The 22256-nt window shown below is 40.1% G+C and overlaps 1 protein-coding gene across 1 annotated transcript in view; it reads right to left on the bottom strand.

Moving 5' to 3' along the window:
- Window positions 1–1643: 1643 nt before the first annotated feature.
- Window positions 1644–22256, bottom strand: part of UGT8 (UDP glycosyltransferase 8) — a 25949-nt gene continuing 5336 nt past the window's right edge. The window contains exons 2-5 of the mRNA XM_009895420.1: window positions 8790–8932; window positions 6186–6262; window positions 4504–4723; window positions 1644–2855 (exon numbers count right to left, since the gene is read on the bottom strand). Of these exons, the coding sequence (XP_009893722.1) occupies window positions 2492–2855; window positions 4504–4723; window positions 6186–6262; window positions 8790–8932 (804 nt within the window). The 3' untranslated portion in view covers window positions 1644–2491. The remainder of the gene's footprint in view (window positions 2856–4503; window positions 4724–6185; window positions 6263–8789; window positions 8933–22256) is intronic.

The following is a 22256-nucleotide window of genomic DNA, read 5'->3' on the forward strand; positions in this document are numbered from 1 at the left end:
CTTTGAACACACGAGTTATTTCTATAGATTAGGCGGGTCAGACCCATCTAGAAGTTTGGTAACACAATGAATAATGCAGCAACTTCCTCTTTTTGCAACTGAATTGCAGCATGTTTACGTCTGCAGAGACTATTCAGAAATCAATCATCTCCTCTAAAACCACTGTGAAAAAACTTTTAGCTTTGCTTTCTAAGAAGTGGGTATAACAACACACAGAGGAAAAATACTTTACTAGGAACCCTTACATAAACTTAAAAAAATTTAAACTGCCCTAAAACAAGAAATCTGGTTAAGCTTTCCACCTATCAATTGATTCAATGCTCCTACCAGAAAGAGATCTACATTCACAAAATACAGAAGTTTTTCATTTCAAATACGTATTGTGCATCATGGTATATACGGAGAAGAAAGAATTTGTGTATCCTAATAAGCATCCACATCAATATACACTCACACACACTGGATACTTTAAAATAAACAGCATTCATTTGAACGAAAATATACTTCCAACAACAGAATTTCTCTATTAAATCCATGTTTATTGCTTAAGTTTTATCACAGTGGAGATTAAATTATGCTTAATCATCCGGTCAGTGCTTTTGTACCTTCTTCAATGCCAAAAAAAACATTTAAACCAAGTCATTCATACACTCGAAGTCTTATTACCATCCCACCATTCATCGCCTCTGTGCGCTCCTTTAGTCACCACAAACTGCAAGATTGTAAAAAGGTATAGCTAATAGGCTTATTTATAATACCATTTTCTTCAAGTATTCAGAAAGCAGTACAAGTAGCTGTACTGGATATTAGAAACATATCTGTACTGTTATTTATTGCTATAGGATAGAGGCTCCTGATGGAATGATAGTGAAATATTGCATCACTGTGTATGAAGATGATCTCAGCATCCTGCAATCATCACAACTCCTCCCATGTTAGTGAACAACACCAGGTAAATGGGTTTCTTTCCTTTCTCTTTCAGGCATGGGTTTTCAAACTACAAATAAATAAAGCATACACTCACAACATGTGTAGTGCAAATTCCAAGTAAACAGAATGACATGGAAATAAAGTCATAGTTGCCAACTCTGGTTCTGCAGGGCAGTTATGATTTTACGCCCAGTGCCCTGCATCCCCGCCCTCGGTGCACACCACCGCCAGCGTCCCATGTCGGCGACAATGATTGAAAGAGATTGTTGCAGGGAGGGCCTGTAGCAAGGCAAGGAAGGTGGGGGAAGAGATGACCACCTCTGCAAACCTCCCGGCTCGGGTGACCAAGGCTTCACCCCACGCCTCCCGTCGCACCTCGGGAGGAAGGCTGGGCACCCACCTGGGGAGCAGCTTGCCATCCCGCATCCGAGAAATCATTATTGGCAACTATGCGAAACATGGATTGCGTGGCCCAGACTAATAGAAGGTTTTTTGGTTTTTTTTTTTCCAGATACAACCATTGAAAGAGAACATCTACAACATTGCGACTTAGAAAGAACTTAAAGAGAATTGATAGGAAAGACATTCAACTTTGGGGTGTGGGGGGGGGCATTGGTTGTTCGGTTTTTAAACAACCCCCAAGTAGCGGTTTGATTCTACACAGCTCTGGGCCATTACAAAACATTCTGCATTAAGCACAGGGCTAAATTTTCTTTTGTTGTTGTTTGTTTTATGTATTTTTCTTAATTATGCAAATCTACTTCTCACACAGCCATATTTTAAACTGAAACAGAAGTCCCTAATATTTTCATGGTATAAATTATATATGCAGAGAAAAGCAACAAATAAAATTTCGTATAAATTAAAAAGTTAAGACATATTGTAGACTTGCTCAAGACCCTTTTCTCCAAAGTGCTGGTAGTGAGCGGAAGAGTCATGCAGCTTACCGGTAAAACGAGTATATATTTTTGCCATGTGTCTTCAGTGCTTATTTTAAGATTATTTTTTTTTTAATGTCTGTGTTCTCAGTCCGCAGCTTCCTATTTCTTGCACAAAGACTGGGGAAAAATTATTTTTTTTAAACAGCATTCTTACACAACATGTTGAACCTTCAACAAAGGAAACACAGAACTAGCACTAAAGTTCTCTCAGCTAAAAGATGGATATATTAAAGTAATAAAAAAATAAAAGGAAAAAAATCTCTGCAAATAAAAAGAAACCTCTCCTCATTTGGGACACACACATCTAGCTTTTAAAAACTGAAAATTCATAAATACGGTCATTGAATAACTTTAGAGAATTAAGGCTTCTAAAAACTTCCGTGCCAAAATAATCTCTCTGCATCAGTATTAAGAATAAAATATTTTCCATTTTAGGTTGTGCTTGCTTTTTTTTTTTAAAGACTTTTCTTAGTTCTGTAGAATTTTGTCACATAATATTACATACTGAAGGGGAGTGTTAGAACTGCTTATTGAGGTTTTAAGTAGTTGTTAGACTAAGTTACAGCGATAAAATTCGATTACTGATCTGATTCATTACTACTTTACATGGGGCTGTTGGCTCATTTCACCTTTTTTTCATGCTTAATGTGGCCATTTCTTCTATACTTGCCATTTGGTATCCCATTCTGGTAATGTCCATTAACAGCGCTATGTTCATCATTTGACCAAAGATATTTGCTTTGTTTGCGAATAAATTTTGTTATCCTGGCCAAAATATAATAAAGTAAGGCAGCACCCACTAGTACAACAAAGGCAATATCCAGTAAGAAATACTGATATAAAGAGATGCTGTAAACAGCGGCACGTAGATGTTGGGCTCCGTTGTGACGGAGGATGTAATTAATCCAGTATACAGTCCGGTTAACGGGGTGACCAGGTTGGTCTTTGTGAATCTCAGACAGCCTCTGGGCCCGCTGCCGGTAGCTGCGGGGAAGAAAAAGACAGACAAGGGAAGAGAGGAAAAATCATCATCAACGGTCTGAGCAATGCAAGCCTGCAAACACGTAAATATACTTCAGCCTCTTCGGATGAAAGAGCATATTACCGCAGGATTCTCGCAACCACCAGCATGCAGAGGGCTAGACACAGCAGTTAATCTGTCTTTATATCAGTCCTTACAGCTCATTGATGAAGAATGACTAGAAAAGCAGACCCGTGTGTGAGTAAAGGCAGAAATCCACCCTCCAGCAAAGCGATGAAGAGCCAAGCCAACCTGCTGCCAGAGGCAAGTCTTGTCTAATCCAAAACGAATCCTATTGAGCGAGATGCATTTGCCCTTCTTCCTGCAAAGCGGCAATATACCCTATCTAACACACCACTCATGTTATTGTGCAACTGAATTACTAGAGAAAGACAGAACAAAGCAAGAAACTCCTTTTTCTATTGTGCAATAGACTATTTCTGCTTCAGTCCAGAGTTCAGCCTAGAACTTTTTGTTTTTCTCAATGGGCCATAACCCCAGCAGCCGATCCTGTCGCATCTCTTCTCTTCCCCCTCACCGCAGCTGCAGGGTCAACAGGTTATTTCTGCAGGACTTGCCTTTCGACTAAGGCTAATTGCACAAGGGAAAGGTGATGCAACTGATATTATCAGGATCTCTTTAGTGACATTCCCCAATGCTGCGGTTTTGCTGCTCGCTCCTTGCAGGTTTCTCCTTTCCCAAGGCAAGCGTCGCTTAAAGACTTTGTTCCCATGAAAGCAAGAAGCATCGTCAGCACCGTACTCCAAAACTACAGTTAGCTCGATACCATAAACTGCCAGCTAACGTGTCGTTATTTGTCATCTGGAGATGGTCTGAGCATCACCAATGTTAGAAATGGATTCAGAACAAACTTGTGAAGTGACTCTCCATGCACTTCAATATCTCTGAGCAAATCCATTAGCTGGAATTAGAGAGAGTTATGAAACCCAGTTCATGGGCTTTTACCTATTCCACCTGAATAACAAGAAAAGTTTACAAAGAACAGACTGGAGTCCTCATAAATTTTTTAGAATATTGTCATTGCAAGAAACAAAGAAGACCTTCCTGGCCCCAAGAGAGGTATTACCAGCCAGAACAGGAAAAATGTTACTTTTGTTTTTTAAATCAAATCATGGGACTTCAGAAAAGAGTCACTCTTTTTGAATACATCCATGTTTTTAGCTACAATCCAAACATGCCGCCCTACAGGCCGACAGGTGGATTTTGCTCCAGGCCCCGTAGGCAGCACAACAGGCAGAGTGCTAAATACGGAGTAATCAAGATACACCAGAAGAGACATTGGTCTGGAACAGGGAATAAGTCAGGACAGGTTTGTTTCTATAACCTTTCTGCCCTTCACATGGCAACTGTCACAAAAAGCAAACGAGACAATTTAGTTTTGGTACGCTGAGCGACAAGCTTCGCACCTACACAGAAACCTGATTAAGTAATCTTGTGAAATGGGACAACCATCCAAAGACTTGCCCCAACTGTACACACAAATAAACCCCAACGTATGTTATCTTCCCTCGCACTAAGGTTCAGTGTATGCCTATGTATCTCATAACAATAACTTAAAATAAAAGCAAGAAACAACCGCTCATTCCATACCTGGGATCATTAATAACTTTTACTAGGGCTTCGTACAATTCGCTCTCAGTGACGGTCTTCCAGTTCAACAATATTCCCATGCCTTTGGCCTGCACGCGAGTCATAGTATCGTAATGGTCTCCAAAAAGGGGAATCCCCACCACCGGGACCCCATGGTACATGGTTTCAAAAATGCTGTTCAAGCCTCCGTGACTAAGGAAAGCTTTAATGTTAGAGTGACCTGAAAACAGAAGAGGCATGACAATTAGAAAAAGCATTTACATCTCCTCAATATAAATTTATTGAAGCAACTGGATACAACACATCCATCACCATGTTTCTATGGCTGCAATTCAGGAAGGCAAAAAATTAACGCAATTTCTTCTGAAGTTTTCTTCCTTAAACCCACGCTGCTGAAATTTCACATGCATTAGGTGATTTCCTTAGACACTGAGAAGGAAAAGCCAATGCAAAGAAAATTCTCACATATACGAGTTGTGCAAAATTATTAATGGAGTAATTAATGTACATTGTTTACTCCTGAGTAGCTGCAGGTGGTGACTAACCAGTTTAGCAGTACAAATGAGCCAGGGAGAGAGCGTTTTTCCTCATTATTCATATGAAATACAAGCTATTTAATGAAGAGGACAACTGAGGTTACATTCTCTCTAAAGCTTCACATGCCTTACTTCAGGCTAGCAAAATCTGACAATAATGATAACAACCTTATGTAATGGAAAAATGAGACTGCCTCAGAGCAATTTAGTAACCAAAACAAATCTACCTGCTTTAAAAGTCATTTGCCTAATCACCACATTATAATAAATACTCCAGCCAACATGCACACACTGATGCACACGCATGCTTAACGCGTTCATCAGCGCCCATCGTAGCTGTTTTGCGAACACAAATGCCTAAGTATCCCAGAGACAACCACAAATATTCTGTGGCCCCTCAGATCGGCAATGTATTCAGCTACCCTTCGACAGGAAACGAAGGGAAAAAAATAAAATACGTTGACTCTAACATAGTCTTTACTAAAAAATGGAAGAATACCCAGTTTCACCTCCACACCTGAGAATCCAGAGTACCTCAGGTTAAAGTTTATTATCAGCTTGTAACACATGCCCAAGCTCTCTTAGAGCTTTCTTTGGAGAACAATAAATGTATGTATACAGCTGTATGTACAGACCCCTAAGACTTGTTTTGATGCAATGTGAACAAGTTTTGTATGCTCTGTTTTATAACTCTTCCATAAAGAGACCAGTGAACACCATACCATGCTTTCTCTTAACAAAGAAATTAAGTTACAGTCATTGGTTCCCTAAAATAGCAGATTCAAGAAAACTCCTCCTTATTTATCTTTTATAATTATTTTTTTCCTCAAACTGTATAGCTCCTGTGGTACATAAGACGTTTGCCAAAAAAAATCCCCACTTATTAGGCCAGTCTTTGGAACAACTATGTCCTTCTCCACACAATTAACTTAAGAAATGGCCTTAGTACCAGGGAAAGATAATTAACATCAGAGAAGTGTTTGATTTCATCATCATGAAATTCTGATGAATTATCTTGTTGTTCTACTACTTCATTGAAGAAGTTATCCTAGATTTATAATCACCACTAATTCAGTAGAATATTGTTGGAAGAGCAACCTGAACTCGAGTGAGAATAAGTGGTATATGATCAACACAGATACTCACCAAGGAGGTCGTTTTGCGGTAACCATTCTATAAGCTTTGTATTATTGCCTAAATTCCTTGGTTTGTTTCCTGAAAACCTAAAACAATAAAATCAAATTGAAGCTGAATTATCAAGACATCCAAAATGAATAAAGCAGAGAATCAACCGAAATAACCCGTGAGCCCTAAGCAGATCTCCAATTACATGGGGATCCTGTTTACTCGCTATTGCAAGAAAACAAAACAGGCTCAACCAAAATGCTCTAAATAGCCAATAACTTGCAACTTCTTGTTTTGATCACTCTGTTTCCTTGCAATGTGGCTTGAAGTGCAATGTTTTTTATTAACAGAATGGTAACATAGTCCCTTCTTAAAGCATACACAACTCTTACAGCTGTGACTGGCAGGAGATTTTATACCCTCTCTACAGCTCCGAGTCCACTGCTTTACTGAAAAGTCTGGCTGGTTCTAGACAAATAACTCCACCAAGAACATCCCATCAGCACACAAATAATAATCCCTACCATCAACACGAGGCATTCCCTTTCAGTTGGCCCATTTCCTGTAGCTCTTGATAATTAACACTGTCTTATTTTAAAAGGAGTTACTAATACCAGGAAGCGAAAGGCTGACAACTCAGCTTATGAGGCAAGAAGCTACTGATGAAAAGTTTGGGATCAGACTACAATACAAGGGTTTTGGTTTTTTCCTTAATTGCTCAACTGCCTGAAACCCAATAGCAACAGCTTGCTCACCTGAGGTTGCTGGAAAAGTTCAGCCCATAAAATACAGGCTCAAAGTACAAACTGATTTACATATTAATGTTATTTGCAGTTAATATAGAAAGTTAAATATATTCTAAACAGAAGAGAAAGAGGGGAAAAATTACCAGTGACTACTAGAGAACAGAATTGTTTTCTGACAGCTCTATACAACTTAAAAATATTCTGGTTAGAGAAAATTATAACTGTAACTTCATAAAGAATCACCCACATATTCCCAAGTAAGCAAGCCATACATCTTTACAACTAACTTCTAAATGTTGGAAAAAGCCTATGTTATTTATACTAACTTATCAAAAAGCAAATAAACTACGTTACAGGTTTTGGCTCTAACTAGTACTCTATAATCAGAAGTGTATAAAGACCAACAAAGATTTTCTTGATTTAGCATTGTGACATAAGACTGCAAAGCTGTACTACCTTTCCCATTTTCAGAAATATCTAGTATAAAAACCACCTGTGTCCAACACAGACCATAGGTCAATGTTCTGAAGAACAATATAATTTATATTTAGGTATTTAATTACAGATCTTAAATTCCCACTGGGGTGACTGAAAGCTCAGCTCTCCCAAAGACCACATCTTAGACCTAGTCTCAGGGACATCTTCCCATTCCACAAACCATGGTGGAAAGAAACAGCAGGTAAGCTCCCTTATCCAAAAGGACATTCAGCAGATAATAGATTGCACATAACAAAACTAGAATAAAACAACAAACATAACAAAAACGCACCGGTAACAAAATACTAGTGTGGAAAGTTGAAAATTTTAAAAGAAGGCTTCAACTGAAAATCTTGCTTTTGCATTAAAAACATTATCCCCAAGAAAAATCCATTAAATTTTATTTATTTATTAAAGAAAGTGGATACTTACTACAGAAAAACATTCTAGGGACAACACGATAAAAGGATAAACCAAAAGAAAAGCAGTAGCTCAACTGGGACTAATAATTAATTACAAGCCAAGCAGCGTGGCAGGCTTCATTAGAAACAAACATACAACAGCTCTTCCTCAAACAAACTGACAAGATCTTTACTATAACTACCAAAGGTTCTGTGCCATGGTCTGAAGAGTTTCCATTTTCCTGCTCCTTAGTAGGTGGTCACTATTCTAATTACACACAGCAACGAAAACAGTCCCTAAGAGATAGCGGGGAACGGGACACTACACGGATTGTTGATGCAACTCCAACAGCGCAGCAGGAACAGCAGTCAAATTGTGACACTGATTATTTGGAAACCAATGGTTCACATGAACTTCTCCGAATTATATTCCAGAGTGACACTCCACATGAAGCAGAGCTGACTAAACAGTTCTTGGATTTTTACACAGTAAGTTGAGAGCTCCACTCAAGACTGTTTTAGAGCTGAGAAAGCTTATTACTGATTTTTATTCCTGCAGATTTTTTTTCCTCTGATTTCTCACAGCAAAAGACAAGTGAGAAGAACAATTATGAAAGCCCAAAATAGTGAGGAAAAAGAAAGATAAAGAAGAAAGAAAACCTAGGATTAAATCAGCAGGATGTCATTCTTGCTCCCCAGGGTGGCTTCTTTATCAGAAATGATGACACTGTGTCACAAGTGTTATAACCTCAAGACTCTTTTCACTGTCCCCAGTCCTTCTAGGATATAAACTCAGCATAGGAGTACAACCTATGCCTTATTCCGCCACAAAATTATTGCTCCTCCTTCTTACCAGGGGACTACAAAATTTCCACAAAAACTATCTTTCAAAACAGTCAGGTCCCCCGTGTCACCCAGACTCTCTCAATTCCAGCTTCTGCAACTCTCCATCAAGATGGCACAACAGGAATCACCCCGAGTACCTCTGTCATTGCACTTACCTCCAAATAACTCTCTGAGGCAGCCTCGCCAGAGCATGGGCTAATTTATTTGCTATATCTTCGGACAGGTATTTCACTCCAGCTCCAAATGAGACGAGGACAAAGCCATTTTCGTTAGCACCATTCACCCACGTTTGGAGATCCTGTTAAAGTGCAAATTTAACATTGAGCACTGTAGAAGCACAGGTAAACAACAGAAATAGATCAAATAAACATTGCTCAGGAAGAACTGTTGTTGGTCCCTCTGTTACTTCACAAGCCAAGTTTCCAAAGCCATAAACATTTTAGAAATCATTAAGTACAATGACTCAATGATTCAGAATTCACACTACAGGCTACCAACACCAAAATCCTTCTGGGTTTAACTTCTGTATTAACAACCATTTTCATAAAACAATTTGTCCTTTCTTAACTAATCCATTGACACGCATTCACAAGTTAACACATTTTAACTCATCAAAATATAGAGATCTGCCTCATAGTATTAGCCTGCAATTAGAGCACAGGAAATGCATGAATGAAGTCTGGGACTTAAGTGTGTGGTTTCTAGCCTTAAAGAAAGTGAGAGTACTTCAAAAGGGTTGGTTTTCTTTCATTTCTATAAAGAAATAAACACAACTTGAAAGAAGCCAGAGCTTCAAAAAACACATGCAGTTTCCACCGCTCCAATATTTCATGGAGCAAGGAACAATACTGCATCTGTAGGGTGAATGTCCCTCTTTCTTGGACCTATATACTTTATCTTAGGCCTAACTGTGTGCCTCTTCCACAGCAAGTTAGCAGTATTACACAACTATAACAAAGGCCAAAGCCCTTTGCATCCTTAAGCTCATTCCCCTCCTGTAATTACTCTGATATTACTATAATTATTTCCAGTGCAACTGTTGACAGCAGAAACTCAAAAGTTATACCACCAACATATAGATACGTCTGTGCCAAGGAAAAAATACTATTTTCCAAGATATGGTGTAATTCCGGTCTCACCAAATTCAAGCATAAGCCTGCTCAACACCAGCACAGCAATAGGAAACGAGCAAAAGGAAAATTGAGAGCCCTGTTCACAATGTGCCTCTTGTCCTGGTAACAAACAGCAGGCCAGACAGGAACAGAGTAATGCTGTGCTATCATATCTGAGCACAAAACCACAAAAGCTACCACAAAAACCAGCAGGCATAATGAAGACGTGCATGTTACACTAGGGGTTGTCCGCTCCTGTCCGCCACACAGTGAAAAAGGAATTTCCATCTTCACTTAAATCCACGCTTTCATTTGTCTTCATCCTTTTCCAGTGCACTTTTCCTTTTTTTTTTTTCCACGTCTGAGGAGGGAGGGGGGAGAAGGGAAAGAAGGGGAAGTGTCTGCAACCTGCCTCGAAGCTGAATTATTTATTATGGGCTGAACTTCTGACACAAGAGTTTCCAAGCGGTTTTGTGATTTATTTAGAGTTTGCCCTTGAATTTTACTTAAGAACCTAAGGCATGCTGCAAATGTAATTATATTATAGTCACTTTTACTTAGTGGTTCAACTAGTTACATCTTGAACCATTTCCTGTCTGTTGTTTAAAGCTAAATAGAAAATAACCTTTTCTGGGCTCTAGGACAAACCACTCTGAAAAGCAATCAAGTACCGTGCTGTAAAAGACAGCTCTCTGCCCATTTGTGACATTCGACCAAGTTGTATTCTGAGAGCTGAAGTCACCTGTTACAAGGTGGTTTTCTTCCAACAGCTGGAAGAAGCCCAACATTCACAGGCCTTCGTCTTCCTAGGACACTCACCCACCCTGTTACCTGCTGCATGGGCAGAAACCTGGAGGTTTCTGGAGTGCCTTATTGATGACGTCTCCATGACACCGGTGCTCAAGAAACCAACCAGGGGAGACACTCTGCTGGACTTCATACATACAAACAAGGAAGACCTTGTCTGGGATGCAAAGCTCAGGGGCAGACTTGGCTGCAGCAACCATGAGATGGGAGACTTCAGGATACTGAGGACAAGGAAGACAACAGCAGCATCTCCTAAACTTGAACCAACCTGGACCTCTCCAGAGACCTGCTTCAAAAAAAATCCCATGGGATCCCCTCGAGAGGAGAGGGGTTCAGGAGAGCTGACTGATTTTCAAGCATCACCTCCTCCAAGCTCAAGCACGGTCCATGCTGATGAGGAGGAAATTAAGGGAGGAGAATAAAAAAAGGACAAGGCAAGACTCAGATGTAAAAAGGAAGCATACCGGAGGTAGTAAAAGGGATATGTGGGCTGAGGGGAATATACAGACACCGCCTAAGCTTGCGGGGATGGGGTTTGGAAAGCCAAAGCCTATTTGCAGCTGAATCTGGTAAGGTACATGAAGGGCAGCGAGGTACACGAGCAGCAAAAGGAAGACCAGGGGAAGCATAAGCCCACTGCTGAATGGGACAGGGGACCTGGTAAAAAAGAAAAAAATATGGTAAAGGCTGAGGTACTTAATGGTTTCTTCATCTCAGCCTTTACTGGTAAGGCTGGCCTGTACCAATCCCAGGTACCTCAGACCACAGGAAAAGTCTGGAGCAAGGAAGACCCACCCTCAGTAAAAGATCAGGCTAGGCTGCTTTTAAATGAACTGGACACACGCAAGTATATGGGACCTGATAAGAGGCACTCAGAAGTGCCAGTAGGCCACCAGGAGCTGGCCAATGTCACTGCAAGGCCCTTCTTGATCAGGGCAATTAAAGAGATTCCTGTGGACTGGAGAAAAAAAAAGAAAAAGAAATACAAAAAAACCAAGCGTCGCTTGCATTTTGATGAAGAAGAATCCAGGGAATGGGCTGCTCAGCCTCACCTTGATCCCTGGAAGGTGATGAAGCAAATAATCCTGGAGGTCATTGCCACACATATTAAGGAAAACATGAATGAAGCAGTCAGCACGGCTTTATGTAGGAAAAAGTCAGCATGATCAACCTGATAGCCTTCCACAGTGAGAAAACTGGCTCAGTGAACAAGGTTAGAGCAGTGGATCTTATTTACCTCAACCTAAGGGTTTCAGCACTACCTTCCACCACAGCCTCCCAGGCAAGCCAGTGAGGTCCTGGCTACACAAAAGGACAGTGAGGTGGGACTGGAAACTGGCTAAACTGCAGGGCTCTAATGGTTGTGACCAGTGGCACAAAGTCCAGCTGGAGGCATGTTTGCTTTTTAATAAGGACCAAACCAGGATAGCTGCCACTACTGCTCAAATATTTCTCATTCAGCATTGGGAAGTCCTACCTGTGATAACTTATTCTTGGTCAGACACGTGGTTTCTGCCGCTAGAGATCAGTCTGTTCTAGCTGAGGAACGGCTCCCAAGGCTACTGCTCCTCCGTGCTTAATTAGAAATTCTGTGAGACTTCACAACTCCAATGTATTCACATAATAAGAATTAAACATCATTACGTATACATAGAGAAGGTATAAAATATTTCCTTACTGTGGAATTTCTAAAATAGCATTCAAAAAATCCCCATGTATAACAACAAATAGCTATTAAGTACTTAGAATTTTACGTAGGGGGGGGAAAGGAATGGAAAGGAAAGGAAATTTACTATGTACCACAGAATTAGTCACTCTACAAAAAGGCTTTTGCATTCCATTGTTGTGCAATAGCAAAGCAACCTGCTTCACGTTATTATGGCTGATTTCATAGCCAAACCTTTGTAACCCTTCCCTTCAAAGGTAATTCCACTGCTTCAGTGGAACGTAACATAAAATCTTGACAGGTAAGACAAGATGCTGCAATCAGACTCAAAAAGATGGAACTTGTTTGCCATATCAAATGGGATTATATAAAAAAATAAAAATCAACAGAATACAAACTGCTTCATTTTGTATAAACTGAAGATTATTATCTGAGTGCTCCCCCTCCCGACCCACTTCCTAAGTGCGGAAACACACAAACGCGCACTCGCTAGCTCTCAAGCTGGGATCCAAGCAACAGAGGTTTGCGCAGAAAGATTTTAATTAACTTCAGAAATCAAGCATTTTTCCCCTACAGACAGGTCCACACAAGGAAGAGACAAGTGACATGAGGTTTGCCAGGCTGCGAGTTGCTCAGGTGCCAACCAACTCTGATCCAACAGGTACATAATGACTAACACAAGTGCAAGAGGCAGGGACTTGGCTCAGAGAGAACAACAGCCTACATGGCTACCATGGGCTTCCAGACTAGAGCTGGATGATGCCTGGCCAACGCACATCAGAAGCAAAGGAACTTGAAGTTGTCCTCTAGGTTTCTTTTAGGATGCTAAATTAGAAAGAATATGACTGTGATTCCTCACACAACCAGGGTCAAAATTGTCCTGTGACAACCTCAAGAAGATCTGAAAGATCCACTCAGCTTGTATTTTGACATCAACTGGAAGGTTCCGGTCCCGCCCCCCCCAAAAAAAAATCAAATTAGTCCTGATTTTACTTAGGCTTTACCTCATGCTGGCACTAAGAGGAATGGCTTGCCTGCCTTCTGATCTGCAGCCCCTTTCCAATCTGCTCCCGCAGAGGGATGCTGGAGATCAGTACTGTGCATGGGCTGCAGAAAATGAACTGCAAACTTCTCAGGACAAAGGTTCTCCTTGCATACACCTGTGTAATGCCTAGCATAACACAGCCTTAATTAAATGGGATCACTAAGCATTCCTAAAAATGCAAGAGTTAGATAAAAATCAGGAAATTAAGAAGGTGGGACTTACACTGCCTCCTTGTAATGCTCCCTAAGTTCGTGACCTGGAGGAGTCTGTTGTTCTCAGGTTCCTTTAACAACTTCTTATGTCTCCTGACTTTAGTACAGACTCACTAAACCAAAGATCTAGTGAAACCAAATCCAAGTGAGTGGCATTCATAGGTCTTTGGTTGCAAGACAGACCTGAACATCCTGGTACAATTAGCCGGGCCACAGCACAAAGGCTCAGTATTTTCTCGTACTTTCTTTGTTCTTTACATGGCGTACAAGGTATAGAAGTGATACTCACAGTAGATAAAAAGCAGGCTACAATCTTGGCACATCAAACAGACTAAATACTTCATCATTATTATTATTATGGCTCTGTACATCACTTAATTTGTGCACATACATTCCCGATGTGTACTTTAGGAAGGGCACTGCAGTGACTGTGATGCAGGACACAGTGCAAAATACAAGCTTTGAGTGATTCTCACAAAACCTGAACACTGATGCCACAAGACAATTCTGTTTGCCTACAATTTCAGCTTATCTAGCCCATACAGCCTTTAGTCATCTTCCTTTCCATTCATTAAGGCCATACTAGCCCTAGTTCTCAATGAAACCACCACTCCAACACTGTACGGTACAAAGTATCACAGTCACCTAGGCTAATCCCCTCTAAACTCACCCCTTTCTTTTGCTTAAATCCACTTACACTTTTGACCTCCGGCACATTCTGTCTTCCTGATCTAATTACGCACCATATGAAAACGCTCTGAGTCAGGATGAGTCATTAGAGTTGCCTTCATTAAAAGCGGTGTTCCCTGTTTGGGCAGAATTTTACAGCTCCTTACTCACAGCAGGAAAGCTATCTCCTTTTGCCCAGTTTAATGACGTTTAGGTTCACTGTAAACTCAGCGCAATTTTTTTTTTAATGTAAGAAAAGGATACTTAATATTTGAAGTTACAACTTTTGAGGTCTAAACCTGCAGTAAAGGTCTGGGGAGACGGGGGGTTATTACATGACGAGCTGCATTATTGAGCCTTCCTCAAATTCTTGAAACTTCAACTGAACGCAGAAGTGAGAAGGAAATACCTCTGACTTTTGCAGTTAATTCAAACTTTATACATACATCATAAAGGCAAGCACTTCTTTAAATGGGTCTCTTTCAGTGGCTGTAACAGAGCACCTGATCACTTTTTTTTTTTCTTTCCCCAAATAAAAGTATTTTCAGTTTTTGTTGTGTAGAAAGAAAAACTCTTGCCTCAATGCCTTGAAGTCCTAGCATAGCCAGCAGACAAGGCTCCTTTGGTGAGGCTACCCTGCAAGCTTGACAAACTGAACAGCATCTTAGAAACAGAGACCTGGCTTTCCCCTTCCAAACGAGGAATCAAACCTCAATTGTAACCCCCAAACCTTGATGAACATAGAAGTAAAATCTTCAACAGAATTTCTGAAAAAAAGCGTAGATGAGGCACTCTCATTGCTTATAGTTAAAGCATTAAAAATGTAATTATTCTTCTTTATAAGTTCACACTGAAAACAAGCCGACATTAATGAAAGATTAAGCTGGACACGTAGGCACATACCGTGATTTTCCAGAAATTTTAAGACACTTAAACATAGCTGAAAAGTCTGGGATTGGTGAGGTATTTGCAAAAGTGACTTGAGGGAGGGAGGCTGTTTTCTCCAGGCTGTCTCAGCCGCCAGTGGAGAGGCTCATCCAGAGGATAAATCTGAGCACCTACAGCTAGATCCATCACTGTCTTCTTGCCCACCCCATCTCCTCACCAGGCACAGTATGACCGCAGATGAGGTTAGCCCATGTGAAAGACACACAACCTGTCAAGTCTACTATAGTATATGTTCAGTTTCTGAACTGAATTGTGAACTACATTTTCTAACTGAATTTTTGTTTTCATCCAGTTATAGCTTTATATACACATTCCCAACAATACATCATCTAATACATACATTAATTACCATTTCCACTTAAGTGATTTTTAAATAAAAATAAAAATCAATGCATGCTAAGGTATGTAATGCTTACAACACTGTGGCAACTGTCAGGCCTCCGCCTGTTTTGCACGTTACGTTCTGTGCAAGTGCATATTCTTTGGGTAAATTTGTAGAAGAGTATAAAATTGAAATGATAAACATTCTTTTGAAGCTCTCTACCTGTTCATTCATATATCTAGTTTCACTTACGTCGACTGACTGATCCTGGCACACTGAGTCCCAGTGGAGGTACCGATTCATCTTCAACCGTATTCCACACTAGATGTGTTTCTAAAACCTTTTAATAAGCGCTAATTAAACGCACTTACAGGTCTCAGAGGTCCATCACTTTCACAGACCAAGCAAAGACTGTCAGACAGCTACTATTCCCTCCCTTCCCTAGGCAGGGAGCTTTCACATGGAAGCCAACTGGCCTCTTGGCCATTTCACCCCTCTCAGAAATCGCACGCTTGCTTTTAGAACGCTGCCTTGAGTTTGTCACATACACTGTTCGCAGGCTGCCTAAGCAGGCTTCTCCTTTGTCAATGTGGGCGATAGTCACTGCAGTCAGAGCTTTGCACAGGAGCAGACATTACAACCTTGTCAACAGCTACGTTACTGTAGAGTGAAGGTTTTTGAGTATCTCCTGGTCTTTTACCCAAGTTCTCCCTGGGCTTGCATAGGGAGAATAAGCACTTATTGATTGATGCTGTACTATAGGCGCGAGGGGGGGAGAGGGAGGAATAAAAATAAAATAAATCTTTTTACCATTCTCAGACAGGAATGCTATTGTGCCAACCCTACTATGTGAGCTTTGTTCTGTTTGATTTTCTAATTAGCTATTCTTAGCAGGCTTAGATGCTAAATGCACAGCTGTGACTATAGAGTGAGGACCCAGCTGGCAGTAACCAGTGGTGCCTAATACTGAGCTTTGTTTCAGATAAACAAAGTACCCAAATACAAACATAACCGGGTTTAATATCCGAAGCTTTCCCTGTTCAGCTGCTCGATTCAAATGTGTAATAGCACAAATGTCTGTTCTTTGAATATGGTTGCAAACCACCATTCCCCAATGGAGAGCACAGGCATACTATCCAACTTCTACTACAAAATGCTGCTCAGAGTAGACAAAACCAGATCTATTTCAAAATAAATAAATAAGAAGCCACATGAAGTGATCTTTAGAAAGCAGATACTCCCTGATAAATAAACAGAAAGGTACACAGACCATTTTTATTTGTATCCTAATCTTTTCTGGCATATTCTAAATAGTACCTCTCTCATATGAAATATTTAAATCCTGTATTAATACATTTTAAACCTCATTTCAAGTTTTACCAAAAAGCAACACTTCACACAGGCAGTTAAAGGTCATACAGATGCCATCATACAACCTTTACTATCACTGAACAAACAGGGTCCTACCATATAATCTGAAAGCTATTTTATAACATGTCAGTCTACAGCAAACCCAGAGAAACCCCATCGCTTTAGGCAAAGTATGCTGTTCGTATTTATTTGTCACAAATTTGACAGTCAGTTTACAAAAATAGCACTTTTTTGTTTTTTACTTGCTCTAACAAGCAAAGGACATGGGACACCACCCGACCGCATGGAGCAGAGGATGGCTCGCACCTCCCTGACTCGACACATCCAGCTGCCTCCTGCTGGCTCAGCCAAACATCTCCGCATCAGCTAGCGTGTATGTCACGCTCTGAAGGTTATTTTTCCACTAACTAAATTCTAGCCTTGTAAAAGCAATGGCCATGAGGCAAACACACTCGTCCCATTTTACCAGGATTTGTTGCTTTTCATATCATCAGGCTCAGTCAGTTCAATTAACAGCAGCCACACTGCTCCCCACCAGGACAAGATCCTTCCCCACCCCACCATTTCCCTCTGGATTAACTGCATGTTAATTGTTCTCCTTCCTGGGGTACAAGTTGCTGTCTGTCACCAACCTCCTCTCTGTTGCAAACTCTTAACTAAACGTATTTTTTCTGGTCCTTCCCCTCCTCTCCATTTATTCTGCCATCTGAACTCAAACTGAAACTTCTAAAAATGAAGCAGAAAAGAGTATTTGTAAAGTCTCCGTAAGCTTATATCTTGCCTTCCCTAGATACACTGGTGTTGGCTGACCTAAGCCATGTAGTATTAAGGTGCTGATAAACCTCATTCTATTAATGAGATCTACTATACACAAAATCCATACAGTTAACATTCCCATTATTTTTTATATTTTGTAGTTCATATTAGCACAGAGTAAGATAATTCAAAAAAAAATATGTTGTAGACATTAAAAAACAGATTTAGATTATGGCATTAGACTAAATTCCTTTATTTTCTTGCTGGTTAAAGTCATGCTAACACTCTCAGTTGGGAAACAAATGAAGATCTGAACTGTTTTTTATTGGGACCCCAAGCACTATGAAGTGCACTGTCATCACGTATTAATCTAACAATGCTGTTGATAAAGTGATGCTTCAATATTAGACACAGATTCAGCCCTGTTGAAATACAGGCTTTTTCCTCTTATGTTTCTCACTAATTACTTGGTAGATACACTGCATATTTGGCTTATCAAAATGCACATGGAGGGGGGAGCAAAAATGTCTTTAAAGCCTTACCATGTTTTTCAATGTCTAAAATGTTGTATTTTCTTGTCCCTGACCTCTACTGCCTTTTCTCATTTAACATCCAATACTGAAAGAATGTTTAAGTCCATTTAACTTTAAAGAGTAATGAAATTCAGACTCAAAAACGCAGGCAAGAAATACAGTACTGCAAGCCTTTGTCTTTTCTCCTGTATCTCAGCCCTCTCTAGAGTTACAGGCGTATCCAATGAAGCCTCAGAGAACATGGTCTACCTAAAACTAGAGGTCAACCAGAAAACTGCCACGCAAGTACTTCCCTGATGCAAAACACTGTCAAAAATCCATTACTCACTAGACCTTTGGCAAGCACCCTGGGAAAGCAACCTTGCCTTTCAAATGAACGGGAGGTAATCAAAAATAAGAAGCTTGCCCTTCAACAGAGGTTATTAAAATCACTGCATAGGGTAGCAGGTGCAGCAGAGGTAGCCTCAAATCCAGGATTCAAATTAAAAAGCCTTGTTTATGTTGCCCCAGAGGCAATATTCTGTTAAAAACCCAGCAAAGACAACATTGACTTTCCTAAGCTTGAAACCCCATCATATAACTTGCAAGCATACAGAGAAGAGTTTGGTTGTTAAATGTAAATACAAACCAAGATTTTGCCAATCCTCCTACAGTTTCAGTAGCTACACACATAGCAGAAAAGCCAAACAAGTAACAGTTAAGAAAAGACAGTTTTAAGTTCAGAGACTGTTTTTACTTACTCCATCTATAGAACATCAGGTCAAATTAAATTGCAGCAAATACAGTAAAAAAAAAGTTGAAAACAAGCTGAATTTTAAATCCAGACCTCTGCATTACAGATACTGACATATAGCCCCATCCATAAAACCCCATGATAAACTAATTTAGGTGGAAATTTTGTGTTTCATTGTTCCAGTACAATACCTGTGCTCTATGGATGGTAGGAGATGCAATTCTAACCCACAGCTTTGATTTAATAATGGCAAGTCGTCTTCATCTCCTTTTCAGATGAAATAGCTTTTCTTTCTCCCTGGAACTTACCTCCTCCCTGCTCTCTTTTTTTAATGTTTATAAATACATACAAATATGCATTGATTGCGCGTATACACATGTAGCTATATACACACACATAACATACATACATTTTAATATGTATTTTAAACAGGCCATCAGTCATCACCCCTTCATTAACAAACTTAAGATCAGCTGTTTTCCAAGCCTGTGTTTTAGTGATAGGATCTCACATCCCTCAATAAGACCTCCCTAATCTTCTCTTCCGCTCCAGAAGACAAAACGCTTTTTTAGGCAGAGAAGCTGAAGATACATCACTGATTTTCCCAGCACTCTTCAGAAGGTCAGGTAAGAGGTGCTTGAAGCCACACCACAGAAGAGGTTACATTCCACCTGCTCTCATCCACTAATGCTGGGGCAGGGAGCCAGGCGTGCCACCGTCCCTTCTCCTCCCCATCCATCCCATTCAGTTCTTACTCAGAAGACTCCATCCTCTCCTGGAGGCCCCCTGCCACAGACACCCCACCACCTTAAACAAGGGCTGCTGGCTAACACTAACCCAGCCACAAGATACATAGCAGATTATTAGCCAAGCACAGGTTAGTCACTTCACTTAAGTAACCTTTAAGCAACTAGAACATCTGGAAAGAAAAGTTGCCTTGATTACAAAGACTATTTTTTTAAAAATCACTAATATCAATTAGGCTCGCTTCTCTTAAATGTCAGCTTTGATGACATGCCAATGTCCCAAACCATACAAACAAGGTGTTCAAACTCAAGCAAGTTCCAAATACTACAAAAATAAAGATACCTTTGTAAGTAAGTTCCTAGCTTCTGTTCCTCTACATAATGTTAGAAATTATCCTACAGTAAGTTCCTAGCTTCTGTTCCTCTACATAATGTTAGAAATTATCCTACAGTATGCCAAAGAAGATGACCATGGAAAAAACCACTAGCTCATTATTTGTCCTACACGCAGGTCTGTCTTCAAAACTTGAAAGTGACACTCAAAAGCAATGCACATAACCAAAGTAAGTAAATCTTGTTGATTTGTGTGTTTCAATACAAAAATGATGAATTAGAATATTTAAAACCTGAAAACCTGTTTATAATAGTAGGCTATGTTAACCTGTGGGGTTTTTTGTAGAGTAAGAAATACAGTAACAATAACTTGCATAGGTCAAATTATGAAAGTTAAAAGCAATGGAACATCCAAGGCCTGAACCTTGAATTTCCCATTCCCAATACGCACAATCATTTGAGCTGAACAAATAACCACCTTGTACTACTACCCCTGAACCAAGTAAACTTGCTTTTTGATGAACAGCGCAGGCTTGCTAAAGAGCTTTGGTGTTCATTCATCAGATGACTGGATGCCAGCTTACATTTGGCACATATACTTGGAGGGCCCATCTTCTCAACCAAGTTCCCCTGGAGATACTTAACTGCCTTCCGAAATCAGCCCTGCATCCTTTGCCCTGTGTATTACGCTATACAGGTAGATGCCGAGTCACTTATCTTCCCAAATTTAAATCGCAGCAGTATAGCAGGAATAGACACGATTCCTCAACCTAGCCATACCAGAGCATCTGAGAGCAGAGACAACAGCAGTTTTATGACTGTGGGTACCTGAAGAGCTCAGGCAAGGATTACTTATGTAGCAAAAGATCAGTTGCCGGGGGGAAGAAGCTCTATGTAGAAATATATTTCAGAGCCAAAATACATGATCGTGTGGTTCCACACAGAATTTACACAGTGCCCCATAATCTCTATCATCTTTAAAAGACTTTTTGCTGCCCCAGCTGACAATCACATGCATTTTAAAACAGCTTTAGAATTGCCTGTCATCAGAAATTTACTGGCAAAAGTAGCTCTTTAAGAACTATTCCCCAGACTTTAAAAAAAAAACACCCACAAAACGATGGTGCTACGCCATGCGCAAAAGTCAACTGCTACAGTCTAGAAGAGCTTACAGACACTGTCCTTGGATTTGAATGAAGGAGAAAAATCTGATCTAAGGAATAAAATGCCCCTTTATTCTTCCACCTAATTTTAAAGATAATAAAGGATCAGCTAACACATGCCTAGTAAACATAAAATTGTCAGCAAGACTCAAAAAAACCCCAACAACTTTTTAGTGAAGATATTTCAAAGCCACCAATTTGTTACCTAGATCTAGATCTATAATAGCAAGATTAGATAAGAGATCTACAGGGAGGAGCCAGTAAGTTACTGCAATTACTATTTGTTGACAGCTAGGGCTGAAAGGACAGCTTCTACTTCTGAAACATGAACACCCTCCTTTGTAGCATAAATTTTAGTTTACTCAGGTACAGAGAATTCAAAAAAACAAGTTGTCATTTGTTTCTCTTTTTCTACTGAGGACAAATGGCATTCATTCCAAAGTACCACTTCAACATCAGTGTTAAAAAAAAGCACTGTGTTACACACAGGTACTTATGAAACTTTAAAAACTGTTCACATAAGAAAAAGAAGCAGCTCAACTTACAAACTAGTGTTGCATTGTTTTGGTTTGCAATTTAATTTTATTTTTTTGTAAACACTTCCACACATTCTCTCAAGCACAACTGTATCCAAACTGCAGGATCCAACCCATGTCCAAATGCACCTTATGTCATGGACTAGTTGATGGAAAGGAGTCCTTTTGAAAGGCTGTTCAGCTGCTTTTCTTGCAGTGAAGCTGCTGATCCTCTCCAGCGCCCTCTGCCCCATCCTCACCAGGGACCGGGTATTTCTCAAGGCAGCTGCTTGTGGCACCCGTCACATTTCTACCCTCATTCAAGGACATATCTTATCAGGCTGATTAATACCTACCTATACATCAACCTAGTCACAAGACATAAGTGCCACAGCAGAGGTTTCCCCATTATTCCTTAAAATGTGTGTTACTTTAAAAAGCCAGCTTTGTTCACCTTTGCAAGGTCCCTCTGGAGAAGAGCAACACGACAGAGGCAGAGAAGCCTTTTACTTTCCTAACAGCCACTGCCAGTTATCTGGAAAATACTGCCAGCTAACACCATACACTTAATAGTTTAAGTCAGTGATGACCTTAAAGACATGATATTTGGTTTGTCTCTAGCTTTTGATCTTTTAAGGCTAATCCTGCTTGCACTGTCCTCTATGCAATTCAAAATACACTTTTTGGCGTT

Source organism: Charadrius vociferus, unplaced genomic scaffold, assembly GCF_000708025.1.
Source record: "Charadrius vociferus isolate BGI_N301 unplaced genomic scaffold, ASM70802v2 scaffold1151, whole genome shotgun sequence".
Lineage (NCBI taxonomy): Eukaryota > Metazoa > Chordata > Aves > Charadriiformes > Charadriidae > Charadrius > Charadrius vociferus.